General features: G+C 33.1%; 1 protein-coding gene across 4 annotated transcripts in view; it reads left to right on the plus strand.

The window, feature by feature from the left end:
* The window catches only part of LOC149065461 (histone-lysine N-methyltransferase EHMT2-like), a 178833-nt gene that overhangs the window by 59259 nt on the left and 103757 nt on the right, over nucleotides 1-15817 (plus strand). For all 4 annotated transcript variants that reach the window (XM_089254034.1, XM_089254036.1, XM_089254035.1 and 1 more), the window contains one exon: nucleotides 1120-1263. In XM_089254034.1, the coding sequence (XP_089110160.1) occupies nucleotides 1120-1263 (144 nt within the window). The remainder of the gene's footprint in view (nucleotides 1-1119; nucleotides 1264-15817) is intronic.

Below are 15817 nucleotides of genomic sequence, written 5' to 3' on the forward strand. Positions count from 1 at the left end.
AGTCATAGCCGGAGGAGGGTCAGTTATATCCCCATCAAATATAGCCTAGGTTCTATAAAAGGATTCCATGCAATTTGGCCGTTACGCCCCCAGTGCCTAAGGGCACATGTGTAATTTTAAAGTTTGCATGCATGTGGCCATTTAAAGTTTGAGCGGTCACATGCATTTTTCGCAAGTGCAGTGTAACTCGTTGTGGGTAAGGGACTATCACTGTGTGTCACTATCACTGGTTTTGGTTTTTGTGTGTCTGGGTTTGGATTAATTTTTTTTCCACAAGTATTCAAGGATTATTTCAATTAAACTAGGTTTCAGGTAACCGAGATAGCTCAGAATTGGTTTCCCTCTGGTTAACCGAGATCCTTATTTTATTCATACTATTTTGCCTCTGATTGTTTTTAAAATATTACAAAGAGAAACATTTAATGCTTTCACTGGGATCAAAAAGTTATATTAATAAAGAAAGTATCTACCTACTTTGAGATGAAAAGCTGGAAAAAATATTTATCGAATACATATGGATGTATTTTTATTTGTGTATATTGTTTTGTCTGGGTAACTGTGAGTCTTAATTTTTATCAAGAAGACAAGGAAGTGGAATTCTGGGAACATTATAAAATAATTCTTCGTATGCTTTTGATATTCTGATTTCTTTTCATCCTCAGAGTTTTCATTTATTTGTGTGTACAATTGCACTTGATACTATTAATATAAATTTGTGTGGTGTAGCAGTAGTAGGTAGGGCCTCCAAAAAAATGGCTCGGGGATCCATGATGTTCTTAAGTCAACCACCTCGTTGGGCAGTTTGCCTGTTGTGGTGTTGTATTTGTATAATTAATCATTTGTTTTGGCGCATTTTGGCCTTATTGGCCCTTGGGCCATTAAACCCAAAATCCAATCCAATTCTATTAATTTTAACGAATTTTTAAAAAAATATTAATTTTTTTGTTTTTAGAATGTTTCGCATCTGCGAACACTAGGTTGGGCCTCACTGATCGAAACCTTCACTGTAAAAAATCGCCCCCAATGCATCACCCTGGACCCACGCCTGGTTATAATAACTCTTTTTCAAATCTCATGGCATTAATATAGTCAAGTCTCATTTCTTTATTTTTTTTGCAGTTTGTTGGGTGTTGTAATGAAGTTGCATCTTCTCGTCTTGTGAGACCATCTGTTCGACATCGTTACATAGTACTGTGTGAAATGCATCTATGGCGAATGACACATCATCATTCATGTCCTCGATGTGGTCTTTTCTGTTCTCAGGTAAATAATCATTAAATGCTACACTATCATGTATTTAAGATAAGATAATTTTATTCATTCAATCAAAACAGACCCAAAACATTTTGGGGCTAAGCTACCTGTATTTTATTTTCACTTTCTTTGAAAAAAAAAAGATATTCCTAGAGGAACTTATTCAAATGACTGTCTTTTCCATATTCCTCTGTAGAAAGCTGTGCCATTGTTACCCTAACCAAAAAGTTCTATAGAATTCTATAAAAACATTTACAGAAAAGTCTCTATAGAATTCTTTAGAATTATGGTCCGGTTTTCTAAAGAAACTGTTCTATAGATTCTTATGAAAGCTCTATAGAGGTTTCTATAGAAAACCCCTATAGAAATCTATAGAAAAGCCCTATAGAATTCTTTATAAATATGACCTGTTTTCCATAAAAACTTTTATAGATTCCTATAGAAACAAAAAAAAATGTCTTTTAGACCTCTTTAGAATTATGACCCATTTTTCTAAAGAAACTGTTCTATAGATTCTTATAAATTCTATAGAATTCCAAATAAAAGTAATGCATTTTAACTCCATAGAGAGTGAAGTCCATTTCTTCAGAATTATGGCTTATTTTTGTATAGAAACTTTATCACTGGCAGTTGAGAAATACTCTGCTATAGAATATGTAATATAAAAACCTATATACATAATACAAACCTAGATTCATATAGAAATTGTGGCCACAAAATTTCATTGAAAGAAATTCACACCAATTTATTACAGAATGTGATTTATATTGTACATTCTAAGACAGATGGTGCATTAATTTATTACAATAAAACTTTTATTTGAAGCAGATACTTTTATATACTGTTTATTAAATGAAAAAATTTAAATTCTTATTCAGAAGGTAGGTGAATAATGCATATAATTATTCTCTATTACACTGAAATTTCTTTATATGCAGTTTACTGTCAAAAAACTTGATAGCCACACCGTTTTAATGTTCAGAAATAAATCTGGAAATTTGGAAGGCTGTGAATAAAAAAAATTATAGGATCTGATCATAAAACAATGGAAATTTAGACATATTCAAGTACCACATGAATTTAAATTGATTCCTTAAATACCAGCATTGAAATCGGTATGCTTAAGAAAGTTATATTGTATCTCATCAATCAATTAAATCTGCCTTTGATTTAAGATTTCTTAAACCCCTAATAATATATCGCTCTATATAACATGAATATATCTTTACCTTTGAACAAACATATGAATATGACTCATAATAACATGACATAAGTACAAATTTAATCACTTTATTGAAATCTTTACACTTTCTTTCGTGTAAATAGGGGATACTTTTTGGAAACTGTCGGCATCGCAGAAGATGCACTTACATAGAGACGATAAAACATTTGGTAGAAAAATATAAATTAAAAAATTCTCAAAATATCAAAACACCAAGCAGCGAGTAGAAAAAAAATGTACACAAACAATATTCTGATAATATGAAAATGCACATAAAAATTATCATTCTCTTTCAAGGGATCCTGGAATAGTCACAATCAAGGCCATGGCGACCAACTTAAACTGGTCTCCCCAAAATGTGAGAAAATGACCAAAAAAGGGAAAAAGATGGACAAACATATTGTTCTATCACTTTGGTCTCCCCAAGTTTCTAGCTACGGGCCTGGTCACAATATAATTCTTATTATAGCCATCATTAATAGATATTCCAACTTTTATAACAGCAAGTTTAAAGGTCATAATGCAATATTTTCAGTATAATTATCTACAATTTTAACAGCAGTGAAATTATATTTTATATTTCTTAACTGGAATGCTGTTTATTTGAACAATAGATGAGTTTAACAATGCAGTATAATTCATTAATAGTGGGACTTTTTTTTGTAGAAACAAGTAGTTCTAATACTGCATGTATTTGATCTTTACTCATTACTAGAGCCCGGATTATATGCACTAAAAAAGTGGCAAAATATGCTCTAAAAATATGCACTGAAAAATACAAAAATATGCACTGAAAAATGCAAAAATATGCACTGAAAAATGCAAAAATATGCACTGAAAAATGCAAAAATATGCACTTAAAACTACAAAAATGTGCACTTAAAAAGCTAAAATGTGCACTTAAAGTGCCAAAATGTGCACTTAAAATGATAAAAAGGGGAACTTAAAATCCCAAAATATGCATTAAATACTGCAGAATATGCACTAGGAATCTTGAAAAAGTCAAAAATTCTGAAGTATGTACAAAAAATGAGAAAATATGCATTAAAAAAATTACCATGCAAAAAAAAACCAGATGTGTTTTTAAAATGCATCGTTTCTACTTTTAGTTCGTTGTAGTTGCTCAATAACGAAAATACCAGTAACAAAAAATTTCGACACTATTTCTAAAAAAAATTTAACAACGACATATCTCTAGAAATAGCCTTATAATAAAACTTCTAACATTCGTAAAATACTTTATAAATATGTATTAATTCACTAAATTTCACCTGCGGGAAAAAAATCGATATTATAAAAATATTTATTTGAACAATATATTATTTATATGAACAATGTTTATTTGAAAAATTATAAAAAAAAACTGAGTGAGTTAAATAAACCTTCAAAATATGCACTTATACTGAAAATTCTTTGATTTTATGCATTTATATGCATTAATGCTAAAAAAGGTCAAAATATGCAAAAGCATATGCACATATGCATTTGCATATAATCCGGGCTCTACTCATTACAATGCAATTTGCTGACTTTTTATTACTAAAATGCTCTAGACCAGTGTTTCCCAAACGGTGTGCCCCGACACCCTAGGGTGCCGCGAGATATTATGGAAATAAATAAAAAAATATTAGTCCACTCAAGGTCTTAAAATATATCAAGTCGAATAAATTACTCTCATGCATGGCAGACTTATCGGATAAGTCGCTATCTGTGTGAGCTTTTGCCTGAGTCTGGCTGTCCATATGTGTACGGTCCCGTTCAGAGCACACGAGCTCTAAGGAAAGATGATTTGTTGGCTTTGTAGTCTAGTGCGCTCATTCGGCAAGTGAGAGGACGTAGGTTCGCAATTTCCCTCAAAGACAGTTGAATTTTTTTTCTTGGATTTATCTTTGCATCAGCCAGCTGTCGAAACCTTTGTAATAATAGTGGAGGGTGACATCATCTTCGGATAAGCTGAAAGACTTCATTTTTCAACACTTATCAAAATTGCAATATATATATATATATATATATATGTACTTTCCATTTCTTTCTACTGAGAATCTCGACTGGGTTGTCTTACCATTTGATTTCACAGACAGACAAAATAGATTTCATTGCTTGGCGAATCAGATGAATTTATTGATCTTTGTGGTGATTCCACACTGAAAGGTAAGCTCACCAAGAGTGAGTCATCAGTGGCTGTTGTTTTGGATTGGATTGAGAGAGGAGTATCATAATCTAATGACCCTTTCACCCTTTTCAACATCATATTCTATGCAAGCAAGCCTTTTCTGGTTATGGAGACAATAAAATTTAAAGCAATAAATACACTGCAAGGCCTTGAGAACAATATAGGTGTTTCTTTACCAACTGTAAGGCCTAATATTAAATGTCTGTGTTCTAAGCATCAATCAAAAGTTTCACATTAATCATTAATCGAACAAAACTATATTGATGTATTTCCACTCAGTGATTTTTGTTGTAGTAAACTCTGTATTCAAGGAAGGGTGCCCCAAATTTTGATGTTATTCCCAAGGGTGACGCAAACTTCAAAAGGTTGAGAAACACTGCTCTAGACCATAGTTTCCCAACCTTTTTAGCCTCGTCGCCCTCTTCAGAAATTTTTTTTCCCATCACCCCCCCCCCCCCCAACGCAATCGAACCCATATGATCCTATGTTATACCCATAGCTTCTACTGCCCCTGGGAGCGTTAACACCTATGTTGGGAATCACTGCTCTAAGGAATATACAAATTTTTATAATAAACCCTTTTGAAGGAAAATAACTGTTCAATATTTTGTCCAGTAACAGCTGCAAAATGATACAGTACAATATTAATATTGCCCCTTAAAATCCATGATTTGCCAATTACCAAATTCTTATATTTTAATGTATTGTTCAAATGAAACCCTTGATTTAAATTTTCAAATACTTCTGCTGCCCTTGAATAAGAAAGAAATTAGATGAATATGTATTTCTAATGAATTTTTGTATGTTAACAAATTTTGAGCAATTTCATGTGTAGCCTTGTGAGAGAACCATATACAAATCTTTTTAAAACACCATTATAACTTTCAAACATGAAATTGGAATAATTCCACAACATACCCCAGGTTCTTACACAATTAGGAATGTGTAAGAGCATATGAATATTATAAGAAATGCTGAGGCGCACATAATTCATCAATATCAATTACAAACTACTTTGTCAACATGTACTCTACAATGCTCGGTTGTTCTGTTGTACAATTATTCATACTGGCCACAAGGAGTAACCAGTGGTTGTAAAATTTTTTTTGGAAAAGAATTTACTAAAAGGGAGGGAGAATAAAAGAGGAGTCAATATAACCATTCAGTTGCTTTCCAGTATTTCACCGATTCCAAAGACTGTGGTTTACATTTTATTACAGAGGGTGCCATAATATAGCGCATAATGTTTGATCTCTGTAGATCAGTTAAATGAAAAGCATAATGTGTGGAAGAGTTCACAAACCATAACATAGTAAATTGACTAACAACACCCAAACAAACACAATGCATATAATCAGTTATAAAACCAGAGATAATATTGAAGTGATCTAGTGCACTTAATATACACTGAAGAGCCAAAAAAACTGGTCACCTGCCTAATATCGCGTAGGGCCCCCTCGAGCGCGCAGAAGTGCCACAACACGACGTTGCATGGACTCGACTAATGTCTGAAGTAGTGCTGGAGGTAATTGACACCATGAATCCTGCAGGGCTGTCCATAAATCTGTAGGAATAAGCGGGGGTGGCGATCTCTTCTGAACAGCACGTTGCAAGGCATCCCAGATATGTTCAATAATGTTCATGTCTGGGGATTTAGGTGGCCAGAGCTGAAGTGTCTAAAGTCAGAAGAGTGTTCCTAGAGCCACTTTGTAGCAATTCTGGACGTGTGGGGTGTCACATTGTCTTGCTGAAATTGTCCAAGTCCGGAATGCACAATGGACATGAATGGGTGCAGGTGATCAGACAGGATGCTTACGTACCTGTCACCTGTCAGAATCGTATCTAGACGTATCAGGGGTCCCATATCACGCCAACTGCACACGCCCCATACCATCACAGAGCCTCCACCAGCTTGAACAGTCCCCTGTTGACATGTAGGGTCCATGGATTCATGAGGTTGTCTCCACACCCGTACACGTCCATCAGCTCGAAGCAATTGGAACCGAGACTCGTCAGACCAGGCAACGTGTTTCCAGTCCTCAACAGTCCAATGTCGTTGTCAGGCCCAGGCGAGGCGTAAAGCTTTGTGTCGTGCAGTCATCAAGGGTACACGAGTGGGTCTTCGGCTCTGAAAGCCCATATCGATGATGTTTCGCACGCTGACACTTGTTGATGGCCCAGCATTGAAATCTGCAGCAATTTGCGGAAGGGTTGCATGTCTGTCACGTTTAATGATTCTCGTCAGTCGTCATTGGTCCCGTTCTCGCATGATCTTTTTCCGGCCGCAGAGATGTCGTAGATTTAATTTTTTACCGAATTCCCGATATTCACGGTACACTCGTGAAATGGTCGTACGTGAAAATCCAAATTTCATCGCTACCTCGGAGATGCTATGTCCCATCTCTTGTGCGCCGACTATAAACACCACGTTCAAACTCACTTAAATCTCGATAACCTGCCATTGTAGCAGCAGTAACCGATCTAACAACTATGCCAGACACTTGTTGTGTTATATAGGCGTTGCCGACCGCAGCGCCATACTCTGATTGGTTCCATATCTCTTTATTTGCATACGCATGCCTGTACCAGTTTTTTTGGCTCTTCAGTTTACTTGGCCCTTTAACATTAAAAATTGGAGCATCTATTTCAACAGCATGTTTTGCTGAATTAAAAAACTACTCTGAGTGGGGGGGGGGGGGGACAAACTAGTAATGTCTTTTAAAGTATAGGGCATCACCCTTCCATGTCCTTTTTCAACAGATATGCGCAACATATATCTTAATGGCAAATGGCAATTCATTTAAAGCAATTTGCAATGGCCAAAAGCTACATTTAAATGAGTTAAACAAGGGAACACCATCTGTGTTGAATGAGAGTTGTCAAATCAGTGTCTTTTTTTTTCTAAATTCTTATACATAACACAACTGGTTATGTCAGAATATGACTCGTCATCAAAGCTGCATTCCCATAAATAGTTCTGCACACATGAATCTTTCAGAACCAAATGAATTTTCTGCAAGATATCAAAAGTTGAGAAATGGTTGCCATACAAATGCCACAACAGGCAAAATGCCCAACGAGTTGGCATGCATGTATTATAGCTAGCTACAGTTGCACAGTCCTCACAATATTTTTGTTTGCATTCAGATAAAAACCAAATGGTTCTGTGTAAAATAGTCCACATTTAGGACATGGTACATAAATTTTAGCTAAATCCTTAAATTTTTGAAAATGCTGAAAAAACAGATACTTTGCTTTTGGAAGAATTGGGTACATGCAAACATAAAAGTTGTAACAAAAAATCCAATGCTTCATTTGTTAAATGGAATTTTAGATTTCACAGCACTATATCTTTGAACGCATTTGACACTTTTCCTGTTAGGCTATGATTTTCCAACTCTTTCTCAGGATCATACAAATTTACTAAGAGATTTCTCTCTTCAATTTTCTCCCATCCCCACCAGCATCTACACAAATATTGAATAAAACTTTCTTATCAATAAAAACATTACTGCCCTCAATAAGTTCTTGCTTATGGAGTACCTGAGGCAGTAATGCTTGTGCATTAGATGTGTCTGGATTGCCAACCTCTTGTACATTTGGTATTTCCGACAATATTTGGCTATTTGAGTCTGACCAAATCATTTACAGAGTGACCAATGTTCTTTTTGCATGTTTTAATATACTTTTTGGGTGCCTCTGTATCTCAGAAATTTGATTAAATGATTCAAACGACTGCCTTCCCTAACCACTCGACTACCGCCTGGCAGTCGAGTGGTTAAGGAACTAGCTTCTCACTGTGCAGGTCTGGGTTCAAATCCCCGTTCGGGCATGGATGTTTACTAACACTAACAAATTCCCTGGACGGATCATGCTGATCCCTTGGGAATAAACATTATACATAAACATTATACGTGAGGATCATGTTATTATATTATTATTATTAAAATTATTAAACTTTTTTTTCAAGTTCTATGATTTCATTTTCTACTATGGTAATTTGCTTCCTTGCTTCTATGTACTTCTGTTTATAAGAACCCTTACCATCCTCTGCCTCAACCTTCTCTAAAGCTGCAAGCATTTTATTATCAGCTATGTGGGGCTTCTTCCATTTGGTGACATCAGAGTTTTCCTGACTCTCAGAAATGAACTTTCGATTTCATACATGTTTTCTTTTCGCATCAGCTTCTTTATGCTTCTCCCTGGAGGGCAAAGTGGCCATTTGGTGGGGTTGCAGGGAATTTTTTTTTTCCTCAAAAAGTAACCAAAGTAAAATCAAAATGATGTGTTTTGCATGAATCTAAATATCTAAACTAACTTAAAAAACAAGCAAAAGATTTGTATAATGTTTTCCTATCAAAAAAAAATAGTATTTTTTCTTAACATGGCCACTATGTCTACCCTTCCCCTACATAACTTTGTAAAATATATAAAAAATAATGTTATAAAGTTCATATATATAGTAAAGAAATTCTAAAAACCAGAATCATTATTTTATTTATGTATGTGACTGACTTACCATGATATTTAAATTTATTAAAGTTGAGAAAATAAATTAAAAAATGAAAACTAGGTTTATACTTACCAGCAGAATAAAATTTAAGTCATGCTGATAATATAAATATAATGCTTAATTCGGAAAAGGGATTACACTACATCTGCACCTAAGATTGAAATGAGGTATTTACACTATATAAGCAAATATTCTATATTGCATACATTTTTTTAAACAAACTATTCCTTTTATGAAAGATTTTTAAATAAGCAAATTGCAGTTTCAAACAATTCACTAATTTTATGAGCTAACAAGGAAAATGTTATCTCTATGGTAAAAAAAAATATATTGCTGAAGGAAAAAATTTCTGTATAGTCTAAAATATAATTGTTATTGAATGAAACAAAATTTCTGTAGCCAACGAATCGTGCCAAAAATTGGCAGTGAAAAATGAATTTGGATAAAGATTTTCAAAAATTTATCATTAAAATTATACATTCAAGTTAAAATTATCCACAATGAAACCTTGAGCACATAGCTAAAACATTTTAATATGAGCTGAGAACGTTACGAAATTAAAAACACCAGAATGGTTCGGAAGCAAAGGAAAAATTCAGCTTCTCACTTGTCCGGTCCCCGGAGTACCAGAAACACCTTTGAAATAGATTTCTTAATAAAAAATAACCTCGTTATACATCATCTTTACAGGGTAAGAGATGATGGCTATCAAAATTATAAGTGCTGTTTTAAGGATTAAATTACCTAATTTATATTGAAAAAAAAATAGTATATCAGTTAAGCTCGTCAAGAGCTTCACCTTCATGAACTTTTTGGCAAACTACTTCTGAGTATTAGTAGATGTTGGTAAATTCTTATTAAAATGACACACAGAAGGTAGAAATTGCAAAAATGATATCAAGTCTTCATATTTTTTCTGAGAAATCGGTAACAAGTCACTAGTGACAGGTGGTAAAGCTTCAAATGATCTAATGACTTTACTTCTCCTGGATCTTCTTAATCCTTTAATCAGCATTGAAGAGATATCTCACCTCCTTAAAAGCCTCATATTGTAGCATTGACAAGCCCAGATATTTTGTAGAGTTGATTTTTAAATGGAATACTTTCCCCTATACCCCTTAGTTTGCATCTGCTGAAAATTGGAAGAAAGCCTACTTCATTAAAAAGAGATTGGTATTATGAAGGAGGTTAGTGATTTCTGCTTTGCTGCTTAGAGTTAAATCAAGTTCTTTGAAGTCATCATTAAAAGGACTTTTAAAAAACAACTTTCCAATATGATCTTGATGAACCTGAAGGTGAACACACAATCAGACATAAAATAGGTTGTTTGTCAGTATCAAGTTTTCTCAAGACAAAACTAACTTCTCTGCTGATGAACAATGGGTTTGTTTTCTCAGTCATTCCATAATGTGTACAGTGTATTCAGTAGATGTTTGGTGTACAAGTTGCTGTCAGTCCCAAGGTATCAGTACCGCCAGGTTTGGTTTTTTCTTTTCCTTCCTATATGACCATAAACTGTGTTAGCTTCCACATGGGTGTGGTTCCTTAACAAAAATTTTTGATCTATTAGTTGAATCTTTGGGTAGGTTTTAAAAATCCAAAGAAGTCTAATGAAAGACTTGGTTTTATTTTGACCATAACAATTTCTGTGGTGTTTGGTCAGAACATGATATCTCCAAAAAATGGCTTTTTGATCTATAAGTAAGTCTTGATCATTACAACTAATTAGAAGAGATAAATGCACAAATATACATGCATACGGCTAAACAACTTGCTGATATATAATATTTTCATTCGTATTAGTATGTATGCTTTATTTTTTATTTTTAAATGACAATGAGAAAATGCTTATATCTCAAAAATGTGATTTCGGAGTTATGTTCTGACCAAACACCACAGAATTATCTGTCTATATGGGAATTTCTTGAATGGTAGAGTCAAAGAGGGGTATTACATTATTTGGCCATTTCTTTTCCACCACGAGCTCATTTACTTTCATCCCACATCATACAATGTGCTGATGAGTTGGAGGAATCATGAAAAGTAAAGTTTAGTGTCCACAGTTTCCTTTTATAGAATCTAAATACCATTTGTGATCAACGGTGTAGGTAAGCCATCCTGTGCTGATTGGATGAAAGATGAAGCAGGGTATTTGGTCTTCTAATAAAGTAGAAAACTCAATTCTTGTGCTTACATTTCAGCAATTTTCATTTTCTGTGAGCAAAATAATAATGTGGCTACACTTTTACTGCCCCATTTTTAAATGAAAATTCCACTTCTTTCAAGCTATGTTTTTCTCCCACCCTGAGATATCGATAATGATGGTTAATCATTTGGCTACCAAATTGCTAGCTCACAAATTCAGATTAGATTATTGCAAATAATTTATATCACATGTATCATATTTTCTGGGATTTAATCCACAGATGCAAATTTCACTACACTGAAAAAAAAAATTTTTTATCCACATAAATATTCCAAAGTTCATTAATCATAAATGAAATCTTAAGGGGAAAAGATCATCGGTCAGGTTCTGTGGAAAAAATGTTGATTTTTTTCTTCTCTTGAACATTTTATCATTTCTTAGGATTCTGTTTTTTTATGCAATCCTGCACAAAAGATGCTACACCCAATGGTTTTTATTTTGAGTATGTACATTTTATTAAGTATGAAAGTACAAAAACTGTGTTTCAACATGTGTGCTAGTATTTTGATTAGCCTACATGAAAAGTTAAATTCAGTTGAAAACAGTTAAAGTTAAAAGCACTTCGTTGAAGCTGTGAGATTTTTTTTATAAAAAATTCATATATAAACAAAGTTTCAAATCCATAATAGTCAATACAAGCATAAGTGTATAAAAAGACTATAATTCTTGGCTGTATTGCATTTGAATCATGCCAATGTTTAACTCGAGATGATACTAATAGCTAAGACTAAAAACTATTTAAAAAAAACTAACTGACATATATTGATATAGATGTCATTATTCATCAACGAAATCATTTTCCGTCCCTCTCTCTACTTGCAGGCTAAGTTAAATCTGGAATTTTTTTATATATATTTACATGATATTCACAGTCATAATTTGTTTCTTTCAAAATTTACACTGTAACTTGAATATAACCAAGACACAAACTCGAGATTCATGCAACTACGTAAAAAAAGCTAACATTTTCCTTTTAAGAAATAATGACAAAATAATTATCGAAAATAATTTATTCATATTTATATGCAAGTATTTGAGATTGTGTTTGATATACCATTAATTTATTTTGTAAGCACACATAGTAAATAAATATTGCAATTTTCTTTCGTGACATTATGAAATAACTATGATCGAGTCTCAGCTCTCAAATTCTATCAGGGATATCTGCTTTTGTCCTTCTTTTGCTTCTAAATACTTGTTTCATCTGAAAAATTAAACATTGTTTTAATGAGGGAAATTTTTTTGCTCTAAAGAATTAAGAGAGAAAATTGTACCTATAAGTGTTGTGTGATTTCAAGTACAAGGGAATAATACGAATAAAGCTCACGAATCAGCAATTACATGGTATGAGTTAAGTAATGATATTGATTGCTCAAATATTATAAACTTCACTCAATCATTACCCAATGCTGGCATGAATTTTACATGACTAAGTTTTGAAAAAGTAATTTCATAAATTTTTGAATTATTGTTTTGTGCACCAAAGGTATAGTCACACACACACTCAGTGAAATCTTGATAAAACGATACTCTGCAAATCAAGAAAAAATATTTTTGTAGAGGGATTATCACACTGTATTGAGAGGTAGCAGTTTAACATTAGACTATAGACAGTTCCAAACAAGACTTCAAAGAATACTGTTGCAGAGGGATTTATTAGAGATGTAAGATGAGAATATTCTCTTGGATGTAAAAATTGGAGAATAATCGAGAATGTTCATTTTTCGTATAAATAATGAATTTTTTTTTACCAATTTTTTTATATTATGAACTATAAATCAGTTTTCATTGCCTAAAACATTTAAAACAAAGCAATTTTTAGCATAATTACCTCCCAATGACAACTTTTAGTTTGAGAATATTCTCCTAGTAATGAATGAGTTTTAAAAGTTTGGTTATGAAGATTTGAACCTTGAAAAGTTTTTTGAAATTAGATAAATTTTCAGAAATTAGTTCAAAGCAAATAGTATAATCAAAGTTGATTGACAAAGGAAGCTATTCTTATACAATCACCTTCATTCTAAGAAGATACAGAACTGTTGTTTTTTCAATGTACAGTACCCACAACTTTTAACCGAACGATGGGGTCATCTTGGGTTCTAAAAGCTGTAGAATGAAGCAGTTTTCACCAAAAATTATGGTTTGTGATTTTCTACCCAAATATGTGCAATTTGTCTTGATGAGGGGTCATCTACATATTTATAATTGTTCAAACTTCGAAATCTTCAATGTAAACCCTTATTTTTTTTCATCTTATCTGATTTATCGCATTGCATTTACCCTAAAAATTAAATTTCATCGCTGTAAGTATAAAAATGAGAGAGGTATGAGTAAAAATGTGTTTCGGGACGCTCTCAACATTGAGAAACTGAATTTGAAGGTTGATTGCAGAGGGGAAAAACACACTAAAGTTTCGAACGATAAATGCTCCATATGCTACGCGAGTATTTTGATTTTTTTTTTTTTTAGTACTGTTAAAAAATAAATAGTTTTTATTTTATGGAGGTGAAAAACAAACTTTTTTCATTACTCTTCATTTTAGTGACTTTATATCCATGATTGAACGAATATTTACACCATAATTATTCCAAACGATGTATCGCAAAGCAATTGTTTCTGTTTAACATTACGACACTCATTTTCCAATAATTTATATTTCACTAACCGTTTGTTCAAAATTGATGAAATTTGGTATTTCGGCATTTCTTGAGATACTGAATCCAAATATGGAAAAAAAATGGGGTTACCATTGAATTTTCAAAAGTTGGATCTTGTTTCAACATCTAGATGCCCCCTTAAGAAAAAATGAACTTGATACACTTATGGAAGATTTTAAACAAAGAAGAATGGTACCTTTCTTTTTCTTTTACAATAAATAGAATCCAAGATATCGCCATCGTTCGGATAAAAGTTGTGGGTGCTGTACATACACTTACATACTGTATCGCTCATATTTCTTTAAAAGTTGTGCAATTCAGCCATATTGGTTTAATTTTCTTGGTTTCAAGTTTCAATATTGTGGGCTACAAACTTCAATATTCCCGTCGAGGAGAGAGACTTGAACAAAGAATATTCTCTCAAAGGACTACCATTATAAATTACTAGAGAATATTGTTATCAAAAATAATAAGAATTATTCTCAAGTTATTTATTGAGATTATTTATAATACATGTTATTACAAATATTCTTGAGAATACTCTCTGCAAGGACTACTATTATAAATAACTGAATATTCTCAAGAATATTCTCCTAAAGAGAGAGGTTATTCTCGAGAATTTTATATCTCTAAGATTTATCATTGTAGTGAAGTTTCACCATGGTTATCAAATTATTCATGTAATTTCCTTCTAACTTGAAAAGCATAGAAAGAAGGAGGAATTGTGAGGAATATTCAGAATTTTTTGAAAAATCAGTTTGTAGAAATTGCATAATCACAAAAGGGATGAATAAATTCTATCATTGATGTAAATGCAGTTGAACTTGGTTAATCCAGTCACTGAAAAAAGTTTGAATTATACAATTAGTCTATCCTGGATCTTTAAAATGACTAATAATTGCAACTCATCACAAAAGAGTTACATCACAAAAGAAGAAAAGACACATCAATATCATCAAGAAAATATATGGCAAAGCAACTGTAACCATTCATATGGATAAAGGAAAAGCAAAGATTAAACTTGAAAAAGGAGTCAGACAGGATACTATCTCACCAAAGCTTTTACAGCTGTTTTAGAAGAAGTATTCACAAAAATAGATTGGATGAGAAAGACACTAAAATAAATGGAGAATTTCTCAATTCTCAACCATTTGTGTTTTGCCAACGACATTGTTATTATCAGCAGTAATCCAAACGAACTAGAAAAAATGATACAAGAACTGGCAAAGACAAGTATTCAGGTGGGTTTGAAAACGAATCTGCGAAAGACTAAAGTTATGTTCAACTCCTTTGCTTTGAAGAGGATTTTGCTTAACAACACAGAGATAGAAGAAGTAGAAAACTATGTATACCAAGAACCATAGGCACCAAAACCTAGGGGCTGAGGCCCTTTGAGCTTAATTTTACCCCAATAAATTTTGTAAGGGGGGCCGAGTCCCCCAATAATTCCTGAAAAACCATGCAATGCACTCTCTCCTGCGTACATGCTTGAGTCCGATATATACGGGATGACCAGCAACTTTCACTTTTATAAAAAGCCACAGAAAGGTATATGATATCATGGAAACAATTGAACGTTTAAAATGGAAATGGGCTGGACATATACAAGGTAATAGATGGACTACTAGTATTTTGGATTGGTACCCCATGGTGTTAAATCAAACAAGCTGGATTGATGAGATCCAAAAAGTGGCTGGAGTCAACTGGATGGCAAAAGCATCAAACAGAGTAAAATGGAAAAATTTTGAGGTGACCTTCATCCAGCAGTTGATTTAAAATGGTTGACGATGTT

This window comes from Pholcus phalangioides, unplaced genomic scaffold (assembly GCF_987345545.1).
Source record: "Pholcus phalangioides strain wild (caught in Gottingen) unplaced genomic scaffold, Ppha-v1.0 ptg000039l_1, whole genome shotgun sequence".
Classification (NCBI taxonomy): Eukaryota; Metazoa; Arthropoda; class Arachnida; order Araneae; family Pholcidae; genus Pholcus; species Pholcus phalangioides.